This window comes from Triturus cristatus, chromosome 4_1 (assembly GCF_964204655.1).
Source record: "Triturus cristatus chromosome 4_1, aTriCri1.1, whole genome shotgun sequence".
NCBI classification, from domain to species: domain Eukaryota; kingdom Metazoa; phylum Chordata; class Amphibia; order Caudata; family Salamandridae; genus Triturus; species Triturus cristatus.
The window spans coordinates 414,184,749-414,204,205 of NC_140585.1; the positions used below are offsets into that span (position 1 = coordinate 414,184,749).

The 19,457-nt window shown below is 46.4% G+C and overlaps 1 protein-coding gene across 1 annotated transcript in view; it reads right to left on the bottom strand.

Annotated features, from left to right (window-relative positions):
• The window catches only part of ZFC3H1 (zinc finger C3H1-type containing), an 844,920-nt gene that overhangs the window by 74,496 nt on the left and 750,967 nt on the right, over positions 1 to 19,457 (bottom strand). Inside the window, exons 29-30 of the mRNA XM_085652529.1 lie at positions 14,301 to 14,405; positions 14,039 to 14,204 (exon numbers count right to left, since the gene is read on the bottom strand). Coding sequence (XP_085508655.1) covers positions 14,039 to 14,204; positions 14,301 to 14,405 — 271 coding nt within the window. The remainder of the gene's footprint in view (positions 1 to 14,038; positions 14,205 to 14,300; positions 14,406 to 19,457) is intronic.

Genomic DNA, 19,457 nt, shown 5'->3' on the forward strand with positions numbered 1-19,457 from the left:
GTTTCCCATTCGACGCGCGATAGAAATGATACCGAAGAACGGGTGAAGAATTGCGCGTCGAAAGGTAGAACGGTAACACCGAACTGGAGCGTGACAAACACATTCGAGCCCGATGGAGGAAAAAAACAATCTGAGGATGGAGTCTATGCCCATGCGCACTATTGTCCAAAGGAGGGGTCACCTATCTCGTGACTTCCAAAGACTTTTTCGAATACAACAAAGTGCAAACATCCGGGCCCAACACCAGATGGCGATCTATGCACAGTGTGTGATCTGTAGCTCAAAAGCCTCGAACAGACTGTTTTGAGTCATAAGACAATGTGCAGCTGTGTACAGGCTTGAAGCGGGCGCACATGAGGAACGTCAATTAAGATGCCACTGTTGTATCACAAATAGTTTGGGAGAAACATGTGTCAAACCCTTAATAAATCACATCACAACTGGTAATTTAAACAAGGACGGTTGGCAAATGCAAAAAGGGCCAAACAGTCCCCAAAAACCATAAGACCTTGCTGGGCGGAAGACTAAAAAAAAAAAAAAAAATAATCTGACAGTTTGCTTCCCAAGGGTCTGCCTTGCAGATCCAGCCACAAATTTGTCCCATCGCATGGAGTAAATGGACAGAGAACTGGCAGCAAGGGTGACTTTGGCAACTTCTGGAAGCAGATCTAATGCAATCAGTTGCCACTACTCAATATCAAGCATGAAGGGGTAGACTCAGGTTCGAATGGAGAACCCTGCCCTGCTGCTGTGATATATTATACTCCTGAAGCAGTCACCTAATGGGACGATAGATGCTCATGGGCAGAAGTTCCAGGGATCACACACACTTGGAAAACTGGGAAAAACTAGGGGGACTTGGGCTTGGTCATTCCTGATCATCTTCAGAACGTGGGACAGGAGAGGCAGAGGCGCAAAGGCATACAGAAGTCCCATGCTCTACTTTAGTCCAAATGAATAGCCTAGAGTGTGTTCTTGGGAGCTGAAACGCACAAACATTTTGATACTGCGTGTCAAAAGTGGCACAAAGATCTAGCCATTGTTCTCACCCTGATCAGAAGATGCTCTGTGCCACCTCAGGTTGCAAATAGCACTCATAATCTGCTAGGGTTCTCTGGCTGAGCTCTTTAGGCCTGGTGTGGAACGCGTTACTTACCTGTAACTGCGGTTATCCAGTATTGGTATCTTTCATAGATTCACATGCCTGAATCATTCCCCGTCGTCAGGATGGGAGTCACCGGCAAATAAACAAAGCAATGTCTCAGTAGACATATAGAGTAAGAGGCCCAAAAGGCCTTATCTTAGTAACATATCCACGTCCTTATGTAAAAAGGACCAAAGATTGCCGAGTAGCCAATCAGCTAGCACCACCCTCTAGAACCTTCCTGGAAGGAGCTCTAGTCCCTCAGATTTTCGTAAGCACAGTTCTAAGTAGTTTTATCACAGAGATCCAAGAGAGCCCTTCCAGGGGAGGTGGGTGGGTTGCATGTGAATCTATGAAAGATACCAATACTGGATAACCGCAGTTACAGGTAAGTAACGCGTTCCTTATCCAGTATTAGGGTATCTTTCATAGATTCACATGCCTGAATCAGAATAGTAAGCAATGGAAAGCATATTTCGCAAGGTACAGCATATAAACATTCACAGATAACATATCCATGTGAAAAAATAGAAAGTACCAAAAAACAATGACATAGCAGAGGCATAAATCACAGCAGAGAAATGTGCGTAAAGAGGAAAGGATGGTGGGATGAAAGAAAGGGCTCACCTCTAATTAAATCGATGACGGAGCACCACTTGACCCACTGCAACATCCTTCATGAGTTCCGTATCCAGGCAGTAATGCTTGGTGAATGTATGCGGCGTCTTCCATGTGGCCGCTCTACAAATGTCCACAATGGGCACTCCTGCAAACAGTGCCATGGAAGTAGACATTGCCCTCGTGGAATGGGCACGAACTGTTGAGAGTAGTGGACGTCCTGCTTGCTGGTGACAGAAGGTAATGGCTGAAGAGATCCAGCGAGAGATACTTTGTTTGGTTAGTGGTAGCCCTTTTCTAGGCCTACTGTACGCTACGAAGAGTTGGTTAGATTTACGAAATGGTTTCGTTCTGTCAATGTAAAACTTTAGGCAGCGCTTAAGGTCCAAGGAATGCAGGGTTTTCTCCGCCGCTGTCTGCGGATTTGAAAAGAATGAACGCAGCGCGATAGGCTCGTTAAGATGGAACTGTGAGGGAACTTTAGGGATAAACTTCAGATTTGTTCGAAGAATGACCCTATCCTGTTTGAATTAAAGGAAAAGGTCTTGGATTGAGAAAGCCTGGAGTTCCCCCACTCGCCTTGCCGAGGTAAGGGCCAGAAGGAGCGCAGTCTTCCAGGAGAGATACTGAAGATCTGCTCTGTGTATTGGCTCAAACGGGTGTTTCATGAGTTGAGCCAGAACCGTGTTGAGATGCCAAGCCGGAGGTACAGGTTTTACTGGAGGGAATGTTCTAAACAGTCCTTTAAGGAATTGCTTAATAAGCCTATGAGACCACAGAGAAGGACCTGTAGAGGATCTCCTGAAGCGCGATATTGCGGCCAGGTGAACTTTAATGGAGGCATGAGCTAGACCAGATTTTGCCAGATGTAGAAGGTATGGCAATATTTGTTCCGGTGTGGAAGAGAGAGGGTGTATTTTTTTGATTTGCACCAGATACAAAACCTCTTCCATTTTAATGAATACGTTCTGTTGGTACTATCTGCTCGGGCCCGAGCTAGAACTTGTCTACAATCAGGAGGAATGTCTAAACACTGAAACTCTCTGAACTAAGGAGCCAAGCTGATAATTTGAGAGATGTCGGATCCGGATGCTGGACTTGTTGGTTGTTGAGCGTTAGAAGAGATGGAAACGGTTTCAACCTGATCGGCAGTTCCAGGGAGAGAAGGTGAAGCTCTGTAAACCAATGTTGGCGTGGCCAAGCTGGAGCTATCAATATGAGTGTGCAGGGCTCCGCTTTCAACTTCCGGAGAACCCTGGGAATCAGGGGAATTGGCGGAAAGGCGTACGCAAAGACGTTGCACCATGCGATCGAAAATGCATTCCCCAGAGGCCCCTGCTGGGGATGCCAGCTTGCGAAGTGTTGGCATTTGGCGTTCTGCTGGGTAGCGAAGAGGTCCAGAAGAGGGGTGCCCCATCGAGCGAATATGCTGTTGAGGACCGGCTGATCCAACTCTCACTCGTGGCATTCCGCCTGTCTTCTGCTCAGAGTATCCGCCAACACGTTGTGGGCACCTGGAACATACTCTGCTCGGAGAGAGATGTTGTGACTGAGCAGCCAGTTCCAAATTTTTTGCGACTCGTGAGAGTGTGTCAGAGAACAAGTCCCACCCTGTTTGTTCAAATAATGCATTGTCGTGGTATTGTCGGTTCGGACAACCACTAGAGTTTTTGATTCGTGGAAGGAAAGCCACCAGAGCGAGATACACTGCGCGCAGCTCCAGAAGATTTATGTGAAGTGCCTTCTCGGAAGGGGACCACTTTCCGTTTATCTGCAGTTCTTGAAGGAAAGCTCCCCAGCCTTCTAAGGAGGTGTCCGTGGTGATGATATGTGGAGCAGCAGGAAGCAAGAAAGGCAAGCCGTGAGGAAGGTTCTGGGGGCAAGTCCACCACCGTAGAGCCTTTTTGATCGCAGAGATCACCTGGATGACGTCGAAGGACCCCGTACACTGGACCCATAGATCCGACAGCGCTTCTTGAAGAGGCCGCATGCGAAGGCGACAGTGCGGAACTAACAGGATGCAAGAAGACATCATCCCGAGTAGGGACTTGAAGAGACGCACTGACAGCGTCTTCTTGGACCTTATACGGAGCGCCAATGAATGAAGTTTGTCTTTGCGTTCCTGTGATGGAAACGCCTTCCTCTGTATGGTGTCTAGGGTAGCACCCAGAAAACGTTTGAGCTGGGAAGGCTGAAGGACGGACTTGTCCCGGTTGAGAGTCAGCCCCAGACAATTGAAAAGCCTCAGAAAGGCGCTGGAAGACCAGGACGCGCCTCCTAGAGAGGGTAATTTGACGAGCCAGTCGTCCAGATATGGGAAGACTTGATGGTGATGTTGTCGTAGGTACGCAGCCACTGGAGCTAGACATTTGGTAAAAATGCTTGGCGCCGATTTGAGTCCAAACGGCAGAACCTGAAATTGGTAATGCCTGCCCGCCACCATGAATCTCAGATATTTCTTGTGGTTGCGGTGTATTGGAATATGAAAATAGGCGTCTTGCAGGTCTAAAGACACCATGGAATCATCCGCATTGAGAAGCTGTAACATTTCCTGAATGGTGACCATACGAAACAACTTTTTTCAAAAACTTGTTTAGATTCCTCAAGTCCAATATAGGTCTCCATTTCTTGTCCTTTTTTCGAATGAGGAAAAAACGGGAGTAAAACCCCTTTCCCCTTTGACCTGGGGGAACCCTCTCGATAGCTCCCTTCTGGAGCATGAGTGCCACCTCTGGAGTAAAGCACGCAAATTTTTGTGAAGCATAGGACGGGGAGGGGTTTGGGAAGTAATCTGGATGAACTCTAGAGAATGTCCGAATTGAACTAATTGTAGAACCCAACGGTCCGTAGTTACTTTTTGCCAATTTGTGAGAAAGTGGGAAATTCTTCCTCCAACTTTGGAGGGCAGAGAGGAGTTGGAGACCGGCGGTAGTTGAAAGTCATTGCCGCCGAGCGGCGTCCTTTTGTCTCCCTCCCTTGCCACGAAAGGAAGATTTAGTGTAGGAGGAGGGTTGTTGACGCTGCTGATATTGCAAACGGTATTGCTGAGATGAAGGGAAGGAAGATCGGTGTTGGAAATCTCCTCGAGTCGATGTTTGACCTCTCCCTCTTGAGCAGCGAAAAGAAGGGTTCCGGAATTTTAGGGTACCAAACGCCCTAGCGGTGTCGGTATCCTCCTGAATACCTTGTAATGCCTCATCAATATGTGTGCCAAAGAGAAGTTGGCCATCATATGGCATGTCTAGTACCTTGGTTTGTACTTCCGGTCTGAAGTAAGTTGCCTTCAACCAACCCTGGCGTCGTAACACAGCTGCGCCCGCTAGTTGGCGAAATCCGGTTGAAGCAATATCCATTGCGCAATTTATCATTTCAGAGGCAGATCTCTCCCCCTCCAGTAAGATCTTCTTTGCCTCCTCTTTCGACTCTTCAGGTAAGTTCGCTAGGTATGACCAATATCTGCCCACATCTACAGATTGTAACGTACCAACAGTGCTAAGGAGTTGGAAGCACGCACTGTCACAGCAGACATGGACGAAAAGCGCTTACCAATGTTATCCAGTCGCCTACACTCTTTATCCGGTGGAGCAGTCAACAAAGCAGATGGATTTTTTGACTTTCTCCGAGCGGCTTGGGTAATGACAGAGTCCGGTTTCGGATGGCCTGTGAGGCAAGCTGGAGCGGTATCTGGCGCTTTATATTTCTTATCCAGCCGAGGCAAAACTGGAGGGACCGAGGAAGGGTTCTGCATAATCTTTATGCCTTGTTCCCAAATGTAGTCTATTATAGGGATAGAACAAACCGACTTTTTGAAAGGCTCATTAAAATCGTAGAGGAAACAATCCTGTTGGTGCGAGGGCGTAGGTATTTGAAAGAGCTGGGCCGCTCTCTCTATGATATTATGAAAGCTCCAATGTCCTCTGGAGGCGAGTCGGCTGTGGTAGGAACGGGAGAAGCTGGACAGGGATGAATGTAGTCATTCCATTCATCCTGATGAGATTGGGCATCCTGAAACTCTCCTTCTTCATGCTCCTCATCATCTTCGTCATCTGTAGTGAGAGGAGGCGGTGATGTGATAGGCTCAGACTGTAAAACCAATGGAGGAGGTCGTGGCCTTGGTGTTGGAGGCACAACCGTTATCGGAGAAGGAGCCAGCGTTGGAAACCGCTGCTTGTAGTCGGATATAAGGAATTGGAGATCAGAGACCAGGGACGCAGGCAGACAAACCATGGAAGTTGGAGGATGCGTATATTCCTCAGGTGCAACATCCTGATATTCCTGTCTGTTATCCTCATAGTCAGAGCTATCTTGATATTTCACATGGAGCTGTGACGGACTTGTCGCTGTACGGAACATACTTCCGTCGTCAGAGTCTTCCACCTCCAAAAGTGGAGCCGGAGGCAAGAGTTGGACCCTACTAGGTGAAGTCAGGGCCAGTGTCAGTGCACGTTTCGTAATCTTGAGGTGCACATATGTACTTTGTACATCAGAGTCCATAGCTGTCGACGGGCCCGTCGACGGTAGAGTCGTCGACAATGTAGTGTGGACCGGCATCATTGAAAGTTGTGACGCCGTCGTCGAGACCGTTGTCGACGACGAGGATGATGAATGCTTCGTCGACGACGTCGACGATGAAGGCTTCGTCGACTGAGGTGTCGACGGTGTCCTCGTCGACGAGGTAGCTTTAGTCGATGGTGTCGTCGTCGATGCTGTCGTCGGCGATCTCAGTGTCGATGGCAGCTTGGCTGACGACGATGTCTTTTTAATTTTCAGCGTCGACAAGACAGATTTACCGGCTGTCGACGATGGAGTTGTCGTCGATGTAGTCAAGGAATGTGACGCGACAGAAGTAGACACTGTCGTCGTCGACATGGTAACATGGACTGCCGTCGATGGAGTTCTCCTCGTCGAAGCCACCGTAGACGAGGTCGTCGTCATCGATGGGGTGGAAGTAAACTTCTTAAAGGCACGAGGAACTTCTTGAGGAGAAACTGTCCGTGGCAGAGTCTTAGCAGGGACCTCTGAAGACTTTATGCGCCTTCTTTTGAGGTGGCTGCGACGAAGGGCACGGAGATACCACCCTTGGTCTCTTCTGAGAGGACTGAGAGGAGATGGAAGAGCCCTCACTTTCCTCAGAGGACAATACAGTATCCTTGTCCTTAAGCCTCTGCAGCCAGATTAAGAGGCGCCCTTCATGGTCTTTAAGGGTCTTGGAGGAGAAGGTACGACATACCTTACAATCCTTTGAAGAGTGGCTAGGATAAAGACAGTAGAGACAGACCTTATGTTGGTCGTCCACATGAAGCCTCTTTTTCCCACAGGAAGCACAAGACCTGAAAAGGCCCTTCTTCGGAGTGTCAGCCATGAATAACTAAGAAATCCTCACAGAAAATACAAATGTGAAGCAAGAAACACTGGAAATCCAGTAGTAATGAGCAGAGCTCAGTGGAGACTCCCTTAGCATGACGTGCGGTAGAAAATCTGAGGAACTAGAGCTCCTTCCAGGAAGGTTCTAGAGGGTGGTGCTAGCTGATTGGCTACTCGCCAGACTTTGGTCCTTTTTACATAAGGATGTGGATATGTTACTAAGGTAAGGCCTTTTGGGCCTCTTACTCTATATGTCTACTGAGACATTGCTTTGTTTATTTACCGGGGAGTCCCATCCCGACGACAAGGAATGATTCAGGCATGTGAATCTATGAAAAATACCCTAATACTGGATAATTTTAAAGATCCCACCAGGTGATTATCAATTAAGGAGATACCCTGATACTTCAGTCAATTCTGGAGGTGCAGCGCCTCTCTGCTCACGATGCCACTCCTCCCTGCTTTTTTGCAATACCACATGGTGGTGGTATTGTCTGTGAGTCCCTGCCCCCTGGACAGCAGGAAGGCCTTCAAAGCCAGGTAGATGACCCACAGCTCCAACAGAATTATGTTGAGCTGGGTTTCCACCGTAGACTAAATCACGCAGGTCTTCATCTCTCCCAGATGAACTCCTCAAACTAGCAGTGATGCATCAGTGAATGTGAGCTTGGGATGAGGAAGGCAAAGGGGCTTGCCGCTAGTGAAGTGGAGATTGAGCAGCCACAACTGCAGATCTCATTATTATTATACATTTTTAAAGCGCCTGGTTACACCAACGGTGTGTCCCCGCCCTAAAGAGATCACTAGAAAGAATAAGAAGGGTGTCTGAGGTGGCAGGAAGCCTCACGAGATTACCATATTTATCATGGCTAAGGTTGTATGAATAGCCATGTTTTTAATAGTTTGCGAAATCTTATTTCGCACGTCTCTTCTTAATTCTAATGGGACATTATTCCAGCACTTTGCCGCTCAATACCTGAAAGATCGCTCCCCCCTTTTTGCTCTAACCACTCTTGGTACAATCACTAGGTCCTTGTCCAGTGATCTTAAGCTACGACCTGGAGTATACCTTGTGATCAGAGGTCTGAGGTAGCTAGGTCCTTTCCTTCTTAGTATGCGGTGGCAGTGACACATAGCTTTGAATCTGACCCTTTTTTCTACTGGAAGCCAATGTAGAGCAGTGAGGGTTTGTTTTGTATTGGTTCTTCTTGGCAGACACAGGACTAGGCGTGCTGCCGCGTTTTGCACTTTCTGAAGTTTTTCTAATCCTCTTTTAGTTGTTCAAGTATAGAACGTTACCGTAATCCATTTGGGAGGTTACAACTGCGTGAACAATGGGTTTTCTTACTTTAGGAGGAAGTAGATCCAAGATCTTTCGCAGGATTTTCATCGCTGCGTAGCATTTCCCGGCCACCTTCCGGATTTGGCTCTCAAAAGTTAGTTTGGAGTCTATCCATACCCCAAGATTTTTAACTTCTGATTTAGGGGAGGGTATCTGACCCAAACAATCTGGCCACCAGGCTGTTGACCATATGGACGGGGACTTACCCACTATTAGCACCTTCGTTTTATTGCCGTTCAATTTGAGGCAATGATTAGACATCCATTGAGCAACCTTCTTTAGGCACTCTGAGAAGTGTGCTGCCGCCAGGTCCTTGTTATTTTGGGATAGCATCGCAATAAGTTGTGTATTGTCTGCATATGACACAATTGATACCTTGTGTTTCTCCACACACTCTGCTAAAGGTCCCACAAAGATATTAAATAAGGTGGGACTTAAAGTTGAGCCCTGAGGGACTCCTTGGTGTAATGGAATGCTCTCTGAAGTATGATCTTTTTGTGCGACTTGAAAACCTTGTGCGTTGAGGAATGAGGTCAACCAGTGTATTGTCCGATGTCTCACACCACACATCTCCAGTATACCCAGGAGGAGTTTGTGAGACACGGTATCAAACGCTGCACTGAGGTCAAGGAGAATCAGTGCCGCTGTTTGCCCGTTATCCGCGTGCATTCTTAAGGTTTCAGAGGCCATCAGTAGTGCTGACTCCGTGGAGTGTGCCTTTCTGAAACCAGATTGCGATGGATGGAGTATATTATTTCTGTCTATATGTTCTACCAGTTGTTTATTTACAACCTTCTCCGCAATTTTCACTACAAAAGGTAGTAATGAAATGGGGCGGAGATTTTCTAGTGTCATTGAGTCGATTGATGCTATCTTTTTTAGAGGTTTTACAATGGCTTGTTTCCATTTTGTCAGGACCATACCGCTCTCGAGTGATCTGGACATGAGCTCTGATATATAAGGCATGATTTCTTTGGCGCCCTCCATTATTATGTCTGGTCGGGCTGGGTCTAGCGGTGAGCCGGATTTAATATTATTAGCTATGTCTGTAAGCTCCTCTAATTCAGGTGTCTTAAAAACCTCTAACCTTGTTCCTGAAAACATGATCTGGCTTTCAGCGACAAGCCCTAAGCCTTGTTTAGCATGTATCGGAAATGTGCCATAAATTTTGTTCACCTTGTTTGCAAAGAATTTTGCTATCCTGTTGCAACTATCCGCAGATCGGTTTGAATCGTCCACCTCTTGGCGTGTCCTAAGGGATTTTAATATGGCAAACATTTCTTTTGGCGAATTCTTAGCCCCCTCAATTCTATCTGTATAGAAAGTCTTCTCTGAAACCTGGTGATGGGCCCCTTGACTAGATTGCATGGCAGAAAACTCATATGCCATCAGAGGAATATGCCTCCTTATAACGCATGCCTTCACTCCACATGCAATTACAACGTGGTCATTACAACGACCGCGTTGTAACCATGCATACCATTACCCCTCAAGTCGTAACAACGACTTGCTCTAGGTGGGGCACTGGATGTTGGAATAGTATAATTTACAACTCCAGTCTGTTCAACAGATGGGAAGGTGTTGGATTTTAAATCTAACACCTACTGCCCCCTCTGCAAGTCGTTACGACTTGCGGGGTAATGGTATGTGTTGTTACAACGTGGTTGTTACGTTGTAATTGCATACGGAGTGAAGGATTCGTTGTAAGGGCTGTTTACCACATCAGGGCGAAGTAAACAAGCAGGATGCATAAGGCCAGAAGGCAAAGAAGCCTCAGAGGTACTCTTATCCAGATCCAGGCTGAAAGACAGGGATCATAGTCCAAATGTCCTGGACCCCTTCCAACAGAAGAAAGACTCTGAACTGCATGGGGTCCCGAACAACTCCTATAAAATGTAAACCCCTGTGACTGAGCCAGGTGTGACTGGCTTGTTGATGGATATTGTCAGGAGTTTCTCTGTCATCTGGAGACAGTCCATGACTGACTGTGGCAGGCCCACCTACAACAGCCAATCATCCAGGTAGGAAAACTGGTGCCCCCAACATCTAAAGAAGGGTAGTGACTACTGCCTAGACTTTTGAACAATTGAGGGGTGCAGGTAAGGCGGAAGAGGTGTATAGCAAACAAAATAGTCCTGGTAGGCTGCAGTATGGGTAACATTCTACCATCCAGTCCCCCGAATCCACAGCAGGTGGAATTTGGGCCAAGTGACAGCATTTTGAATTTGTTCTTTTGTAGGAACGCATTAAGAGAGCGAAAATCAAAGATAAGGCCAAGGCCTCCATTCTCTTTGGAAACAAGAAAATAGGAGTAACAACTCAACTCTATTTACAGGGCCAGCCCCTTTCAAATGCACTTTCCTTGTGAGGAAATGGAGTGTACTATATGGTGCGAGTGTACTATATGGTGTGGTTGTACAACCTCATAGTGTAATACATTTACCAAACCTTTTAGGACCCTTAGGTTTCGTCGGTGTCAACCCTCTGCTCAAGCCTAGGCAGCTGTGGCACTGAGGAGCAAGTGTGCAGATTTTAAACACCAAAACAACTGAAGAAATCAACACTCAAGAATTCCAACACCATTTTATAAAACCAGACTGGATTTTCAAAAGAAATCACACTAGAACAAAAAAGATCCACCAGAGGGTTCCAGAGGTACAGATTTTAAAAGCAATAATCAATCAATGCACTTACATTGAACTGTGATAAAGCTTTGGCAAAGTCAACGAATAGGAAACTTAGAAATCTTTCAAGGAAAACTTAAGTGTCACTGCGGTCGGGTAGTACTTGGGCTGACCAACTTCAGCAGGGAGCTAGTCAGGGTAACCAGCAAGGTCCTCAAGGACAATTCCCTTCACAGCATTGCAAAGGATTCCTATGGAGTGGTCCTAATGCATGGGATGAAGTATGCAACAGATCATGTTAATTTTGACTTAGCAAGCTGGGCTTAATGTAATTAGTTGTTTGATACCTTATAGTGCCCACTTTGGTCCCACCGTTCAGCAGTTAGCACAGCTGAGGATCAAAATGCAATCCTGCACTCACTAATTGGGTGACCAAGTCTTTCCACAGTAAAAACTGTAGTTTTGTGTGTTTACTGCCAGAACATGTTAAGTGCATGTCCTGCCTATTTCATATATTGCACCCTGCCTCTGGACTCTGTAGGTCTGTCAGAGGGGTGACTTACACAGAGGTGCAGGGGAAGTGGTGGCTTTGTCACTTCTTTAAATGGCAAGGTCGTGCTAGCAGTGCATGACTGCTCTACCAGTCAGTGTTTTACTTGGGGGACCTCCATGGTGGCACAACCAGTGCTATAAGCATGGGGTCCGCCTCTATCTGATATGCCCTAGGTACCATATATGAGAGACTTGCAGCTAAGTTATCCATTTCAAATTGGGTACAGCCAATTTGAAAAACATGTTTAGGGTCAGGGCACTAGCATGGAGGTCTGATTAACAGGCCTCATTGCACTTTCAGTTGAAAAACCAGCAGCATCAGCCAAAGAACTTTAGAGTTTATCCCAAAATACAGGCATTTTCTCACACACCTCTTGTAGTACAATGGATAGATATTGATGCTTCTCTGAGAGCCACTCTGATGTGTGTGGAATTAGATTTCACCTAGCAGGTGGAAGCTTGGACCACAAAACCTTCAGGAGTAGGATAATGCATAAAAACAGGGTCCTCTGACAACAGTCTGTGGAGTATGGCCACTTTCCTGTTCACTGATAGGCAAGAGCAAGGTTTAGACCAAGAGTCCGCACAGGTGTCAGAGCCTCATTGACTAGCAGTAGAGGATCAAAAAAAGATGGCCCAGAAAGAGGAACTTCAGTAAGCAGATTTATTTTAACCTCAAAAGAAGGATATTGTAAATCTAGGACCTCAGCACTTCTGCTTGACTACAGAAAAGGAAGCACTTGCTTCTGTTGGCAGCCTAAGGGGGTTAATAAACTCAGTATAAGGGTAAGTATCAAGACCACTGGCCTCTTGTAAATCCATACATTAACTGTATTCTTAAGGTGGGGGTAAATCATGCCCATCCTCTCCAAGTGGTGGCAAACCCTGGTCAGAGTCGGAACCGAAAAGGTGGTGGAGCAACTGAGGACAGCTCCATTGCAGAGGGAGTGTTTTGATAATCAACTGTATGGGAAGCAAGTAAGCTGAACCTTAGTGGGGCAAAGACAGATCTGGCTACGGGTCACACACCAGAGTCTACATAGGATCCAACTCCGGAGGGACTGGCACAGGACTTGAAGCTGGAATGGAAATAGACACAAGAGTACAGGACCTCAGTCGGTTTCTAGGGGCTCAAATGGCACAGAGGACTGATACGGTAGTGGTAACACAACTGGAGACCTCTACAGCTCATTGGGGCCCAAATGCATGTCATAGGGAACCGAAAGTGTGTCAAAAATACACACTATGGCCTCTTTAAAGACCTCAACCTGCAGCATAGTCACTGATGGCACGGGGAACTTTGGGTGTGTCAGGATCACCTGTGGAATTGGCTCCTCGATCAAATCAGGAGCAATCTAAAGTGGCACTTTTACGACCTCACAATTTCTTTTTAGGTACAATAGCAGGATGGGATGGGCCTCACTACACCATTTTGGGTTTCTGTTTCGACTATCAACTTACTGGATGACCTCGGCTGCAATGAGTACCTGCCACAGGATTGATCAAGCGTGGGGAAAGGACTTGGGTGGCTTTATGTAATGTTGGATGACATAGTATAATTTCATAGTCCAGAATTGACTTGGGGGCACGCACACTTCCCACATGACTTGGAGTCAGGCCCCCATCCCCAAAAACAAGAGGCACACCTCATACAGATCTGTCACTGACATCTATTTTGGATAGTCATAGAATGGTTTGAATCCTGTAGGTAGTAAATGGGGTCATTGTTCCCCTGCACATTGGAACTAACGGCACATAGGGGTGGCGCGTATATGCGGTTCCTCCTAGTTACTTCTGGACCAGAACGAAGTGAACGCAGAGCCACACAGCACCTCCGGGAAGTGCACAGGAAACCTGCTATGAACATATTCCAGATCCAGTCTGACGCCTGGGAGATATTCCTACAGTGATGAATCTGCAGTTAGAATTATCCATAAGAAACTATTTTTCATTAGCAGCAACCACTTTCAAGCTAACTTTTGGACCTTTACGGTTTTGCTCTAACTACTAATACACATCTAATGAACAGGTCTAAACCTTGCAAAACCAACGTGTTTTGTAATGTCCTGCTGAAGCCTAGTGAGAACAAACAAATGTGGTAAATAGGCAGCCAGCAAAACTTCTCTTTGCAGAAGAAACATGTTTTAATTGCCAATTTTTGAAGACACTAATTAAAATGGGACCCAAATAAAAAAGTGGGTAAATGAGGGTCTAATTTATAAAGAACTACTCTGCAGTATAATGGTAAGCACATGCTATTCATTTCAAAATAAAATGTGACATTTTCATCTAAACCATAAAATTTAAGAAAAATCCAATCATTTAAATTAAACAAAATAAAGGGAGGAGGCAAGAACTTTATTTGTAGAGAAGCTGCATTAAAAACAGTCATACCTGATTATGAAACTCATAGTTGGTCCAGTAATCTGCAGTACTAAAAGGAATAGGTTGTCTTGTAGGGACAGTAATCAAACATCTGTTGACCAAGTCCGTGAAACATTTGAAATCCTGAAGTCTATGGTTGGCCTCAAGACATTTTCTATTGGTGAAGACAAGATAACTGAAAAAAACAAAAACACACCTCATTAAGCATACTTCATTTAGAGTGCCACAACTGACTGCTAAGAGTAAAACTTTTCTTAAGGAAAACACTTACTCCATCCAAAGATTGTGGAGTGTATCTTGCTGCATCACTGCTCCCAAAGCTGTTTCAAATGCATCCACTGCATCTCCACTGTTCCCATGAACAGATTGCCACAGACTAAAATAAATAAAAACGTACGTGTATTAACTTTAAAAAGATAGTCTTACTAAATTTTAATGACATTTGAATTAACACTTATCTATTGTTCAAGTTAATGGTAACCAGCTTAGAGGCCTCAGAAGATTTAAAGAAGAGTTGACCTCACAAGAGATCCAAGTTTGTGACTGGAAGGTGACAACCCGAGGTGTAACTTGTTGAATCATCCTTGTGAGGAAATTAGATTTATTATATGGTGTGGCTGAGCAATCTCATTGAGCAATACACTTACCAACCCCTTTAGGATCAAGTAGGGTTTCGCTTGTCAAACCCTCAGCTCAATCCTGCGTAGCTGTGGGTCTGAGCAGCAAGGCTTACACAAAAAAACAAGTGGAACGTATTTAAACAGCACCAAAACAATTGAAGGAGAAATTGACAAGACACCAAAGAAATCATACATCAATTCATAAAATTAGACTGTGCCCTATATATTTTTAGACACCACAACGAAAAAGATCCACCGGAGGATTCTGGAAATATAGGATTTAAAAGGTACAGTAAATCTAAGTATTTCACTCAACCACAAACAAGCACTGGCAAGCTCAACAAATTCGACACTTGCTAACTTTTTTCACACACAATTGGGCTAGTTGAACAGGTTACTTCCCTTCAGTAACACCTTATTTGATAGAGACTCCAACTAGCTGCAGGTTCCTCACCTTAGAATTATCTCCAGGCTGGATTCTGAAATTTTTCATGAGCAGTACCTCTATGCCCCAGTAGAGGGCACCGTCTGGCTCCGCATGTCGTCTGTGCTGGAAGTGACAAATGTGGTGCCTATATAGGCGCCACGTTATCACACTAACATCCATTTCATTTTGCAACTTTCCATGACAGGAGCGAGAAGCCACGAAGAACACGGACCACTGGTGTATGAAACTACGGCCCTGAAAAGGGAGCAGCCCAGCTCTAGAAATCTGTTCGTAGAGCAGGGAGACTGGGAGGGTCGGTAAGGAATCTGCAGCTACAGTATCTACCAGATAAGGCGTTACCGCAGATAAGTAACTTGTTCATCTGATACAGACTTTTAGCTGCAGATTCCTTACATTAGAATACATGCCCAAGCAATACCTCCCCGTAGGTGGGTCTGCGAATCCATTTCATACTAAAATTCCCTAAACGGGCAAAGTGTCCATCCCAATGGACCTTACTGCCCAGGCAGTAGTGTTTTGCAAACGTGTGCAGATGCTCACTGTGCTGCTTGGCAGATGTCCAGGACCGGGACTCCGCGTGCAAATGCAATTGTCGCAGCCTTGGCTCTAGTGGAAGGAGCAGGATTGCTTCTTGACCAATGCGTAGCAGATTTTAATGCAGAGAACAATCCACTGGGAGACGGTCCAGATTCTGAACAACCTTTCCCTACGATCAGACAGCCATTTACCTGGAACTCTCTAGTGCGATCCTTCCATGTGCCATGACCATGCACCAGTCGTGGCTGGCATGGTTCACAGGTGGGGGGGCGCAGCTCTGGAGGGGTGGGGGGGAGCTACGCGAGGGAAGGAGAGGGGTCACGCAGGGAGCGGGGGTTAAATAATAAAAAAAATATAAAACTTACCTTTACCAGGTCCCGCGTGTTAACTGCTGGGTCTGCTCCTGCTTTCCTGCTACGCAGAAACAGGAAGCAGACAGCCTTCCTCCCCTCCACTAAGTAAATCAGAACGCTGCAATGGCAGCATTGTGATTGGTGGGGACGGCGCCCAGCCAGGCGCCTATGGGGCGCCATTTTCTCCATGTAGGCAGCCTACATGGAGAAGAGAGTGCACGACTGGTTTGATCGGCCCCAGAGGGCCGACCAAACAGTCGAGGCCCACAGCATTTGGCTAGCCACACCTCCCCTTCCCTCCATCTGACCCGCCAACCCACCCCCACTTAACCAAACCCTTTTGCTTTCTTGCAGTGGGAGAAGCAGAAACATAAAATACTATTTATAATACCATTTTGTTTCTGCTTCTCACACTGAGAAAGCAGTGGAGCGCCTTTCCTCCGCCCACATGGAGAAGCCGCCCCTGACATGCACACTGCATTTACAATATGTAAGTCACCCCTACAGCAGGCCGTAGAGACCCAAGGCAGGGTACATTATATGCGAGGACATATCTGCTGATGCAGTTAAGCCCCTGTGATATCTGGTTCCATTGCCACGACATCGCAAGTGTTCAGAAAGCCATCTTAAGTACAGGACACGGGTCATTACGAGTTACCCAGCTAAATTATGACTTCACTGATAATAATGGTGTTTAGTATCAAACACCCTGTATTGACAAGACCATACTGATGCCAATATCGGATTTGTCCCGCTATGCACATAGGGGGCACCTTTGAGGTACCCATTAGTCTTAGTGTGCTGGCTGACTTATATCGTCCGGCCTGCCACCATAGACAAGTTTCTGACCACCTGCAGGCAAGAGCCAGCGCTCTCAGAGTGCAGAAACAATGCCTGCTGCGGAGGAAGGTGTTCACACCCCCTCCGGCAGGATGGCTAGTGTTTTAGCATATCAAGGCCGGAGACTTCAAAGCCTCTACCACCTTTGATAACGGACCCCGGCTTTCCCCAGAACTGGGAGAAGCCACCTCCTGCCCGGAGGCCCATTTGTCACCAGAACGGGAGGTAAGATTACCTTATCAGAAGGAATGTTCACTCTCAGGCTAGTCACAATCTTACCGTGTGCTACCTTAAGTGAACAACAAAAGAAGGGTTCCACCATCTTGTTTTTAGTGGAACTAAGAACTATGGGTCAGGTTTATGCCCACTCTCCCCAGCAAGTGGCCATTAAGGGGGTGAAATAGCCCATTGGCTACTACCTTACACCTCCCTTAACACCCCTAAATTCAGTATTTCAGTGGGCACCCTGACACCAGTAACTCATATTAGTCTATTGGGAACAGGAGGAGGACCGAGAAGAGCTGAAAACGCAAGTGTGGCCTAGCCCTGGAATTGGCACCAAACGCTAACTGCTGCTGTCCCGACAACTGCAAAGACCCGACTCATCCAACAGCTGTGCATCCTTCTAAAGCCTTTGAGGGCTTCCAGCACTTCACCAACTAGTCAGCATCTGGCTTTAAGTGGAGGAGCCACTTCCTATCAGTCTGCAGGCACTGACCGCATCTGCCCGGTACACCGTTCTGCTGACCACCAGGTCCACGAGAAAGCAGCCCTGCAGGAGAAGGGGTTTGAGGCTTCCAGAAGTCAGCCTGACTCCTCAGCAAGGCTCAAGCCGCTATATCCTCCAGGGTCCCTGCAGCACCAATACTCTGGTTACCGGAGCCCCTGCAGCAGGCAAGGCTTGTTAAGTGTCCAGTCCGGGCACCAACACTGCCAAGACTGACCTATCGACAAGGGACGTCAGCATCACCGAGGCCAGCACCAAGAGTGGCCCTGCTGTCCCATCTACCTTCCATCCCGAGGGCGACCCCAAGTGAGTCTCTCCAACACAAGCGACCCGCCCGATAAAACCCCTCTGGACCCGAGCCCCCACAGCCACAGCCCGAACCAACCAACGGTGGACTCGAGCCCCCACAGCCAGAGCCCAAACCAAACAACGGTGTCCTCCTGCTCCAGGGACTCAAGAGCTGAGCCCATCTTTGGGTTCTGCCAGACTTATCCCCAAGTCCCAGCTTGCAGCCGTTTTTCCACATGTATTTCTCCACAGACTAACAGGTAGCGTTCGAGGCTACCATCGAGACCAGCACCTCTGTACTCGGACACACCAAGGGAGGTAAATCCGAACTGCTGGTGTTTGTTTGGACCTTGGCCCCTAAGCACCTGAAATCCAGGCGAGTAACCCCGAGAATTATTTGTAAGTGTAGCTATGCAGTGAATGTTTCTACCATAGGATATCATTACCGCGTTCGAGGCTTATGCCTTAAATCTGACAGCTGTGATTTTCTACTGTTTTACCTGTAAAAATCTAAAGTATTTACCGAATTACAATGATCTTGGTGTATAAATTATATAAAAATTATTTTTTAATTGGTCTCTAGATCTTCTTGAGTGTGTCTCATTTATTGACTGGGTGTACTACAAATGTTTAACACTTCTTTCTGATATGCCTAAACTGCTTGCCCACACTACCACAAAGAGCATTTGTGATTATTAATTTAAGCCCTGTAAACCAGTAAGAGTCGCCTGGACTTACTGCATAGTGTACCTCATTTAGGTATGCTACATAGAAAGCAAGCTTTCTACACAGACCTACCCCCCAGAGCACTCCAAGTCTAGAGATAGGTAGAGGTTTTGGTTCTGGCCTTCACCCTCTCTTGTTAAGTTAGGGGGGCTGTCTCCTGGGGTACTGACTACAGTCACCTGGTCACTCATCCTCCACAGAGGTGGCAGGACCCTTTGTCAACTGGGCTGCATCAAATTCTGCTTGGGCCTCCTGGAGTTTTGATTTTGAAGGAGTCCGTAGCAAAGTTATTGGCCTCACAGAGGGTCCTTAACTGTGGCATCTTAAGCTGCAGATATGGGGTCAGGCTGTGTTCCTGAACTGTATTAACTGGGCCAGACATGTTTAGTACAGTTGTAATCTTTTTAGAAAATCAAGCAAAATTCTAGAAAAATTTAAAACCTAGCTGACTAGTAAATTCCATTGCATGGGGGAGTTTACAGAAGGCCCTGACAGTTCCAAATAGAACATTTAGAAAAATTCAAAAATCAACAATTTTCTAAATCATTTTGGACTAGTCAAATGTGGATTTCTTAGTAAAAAACACACCTATTGACTAAGAGGTATCAGCATATGAAAGTCTGAAATCCCACAGCTGAACCATTGTAGGGCGCTAACTTTTTATGTAGTGATGCCTATGTAAGGGCACACCAAATAAAAAGTCCAGATGACCCTTATTGGTTTACAGGGCTTACTTTAGTATCCACAAGTGCTCTCTCTACTTGTGGTAGTTTGGTCGAGCAGTTTAGGCTTATGAGAGTGGAGTGCTAAGCATTTGTTGTACACAGTCAAATGGTTCACACACTCCATAAGAAATCCAAGACCAATTTATAACAAGCATTGATAAATG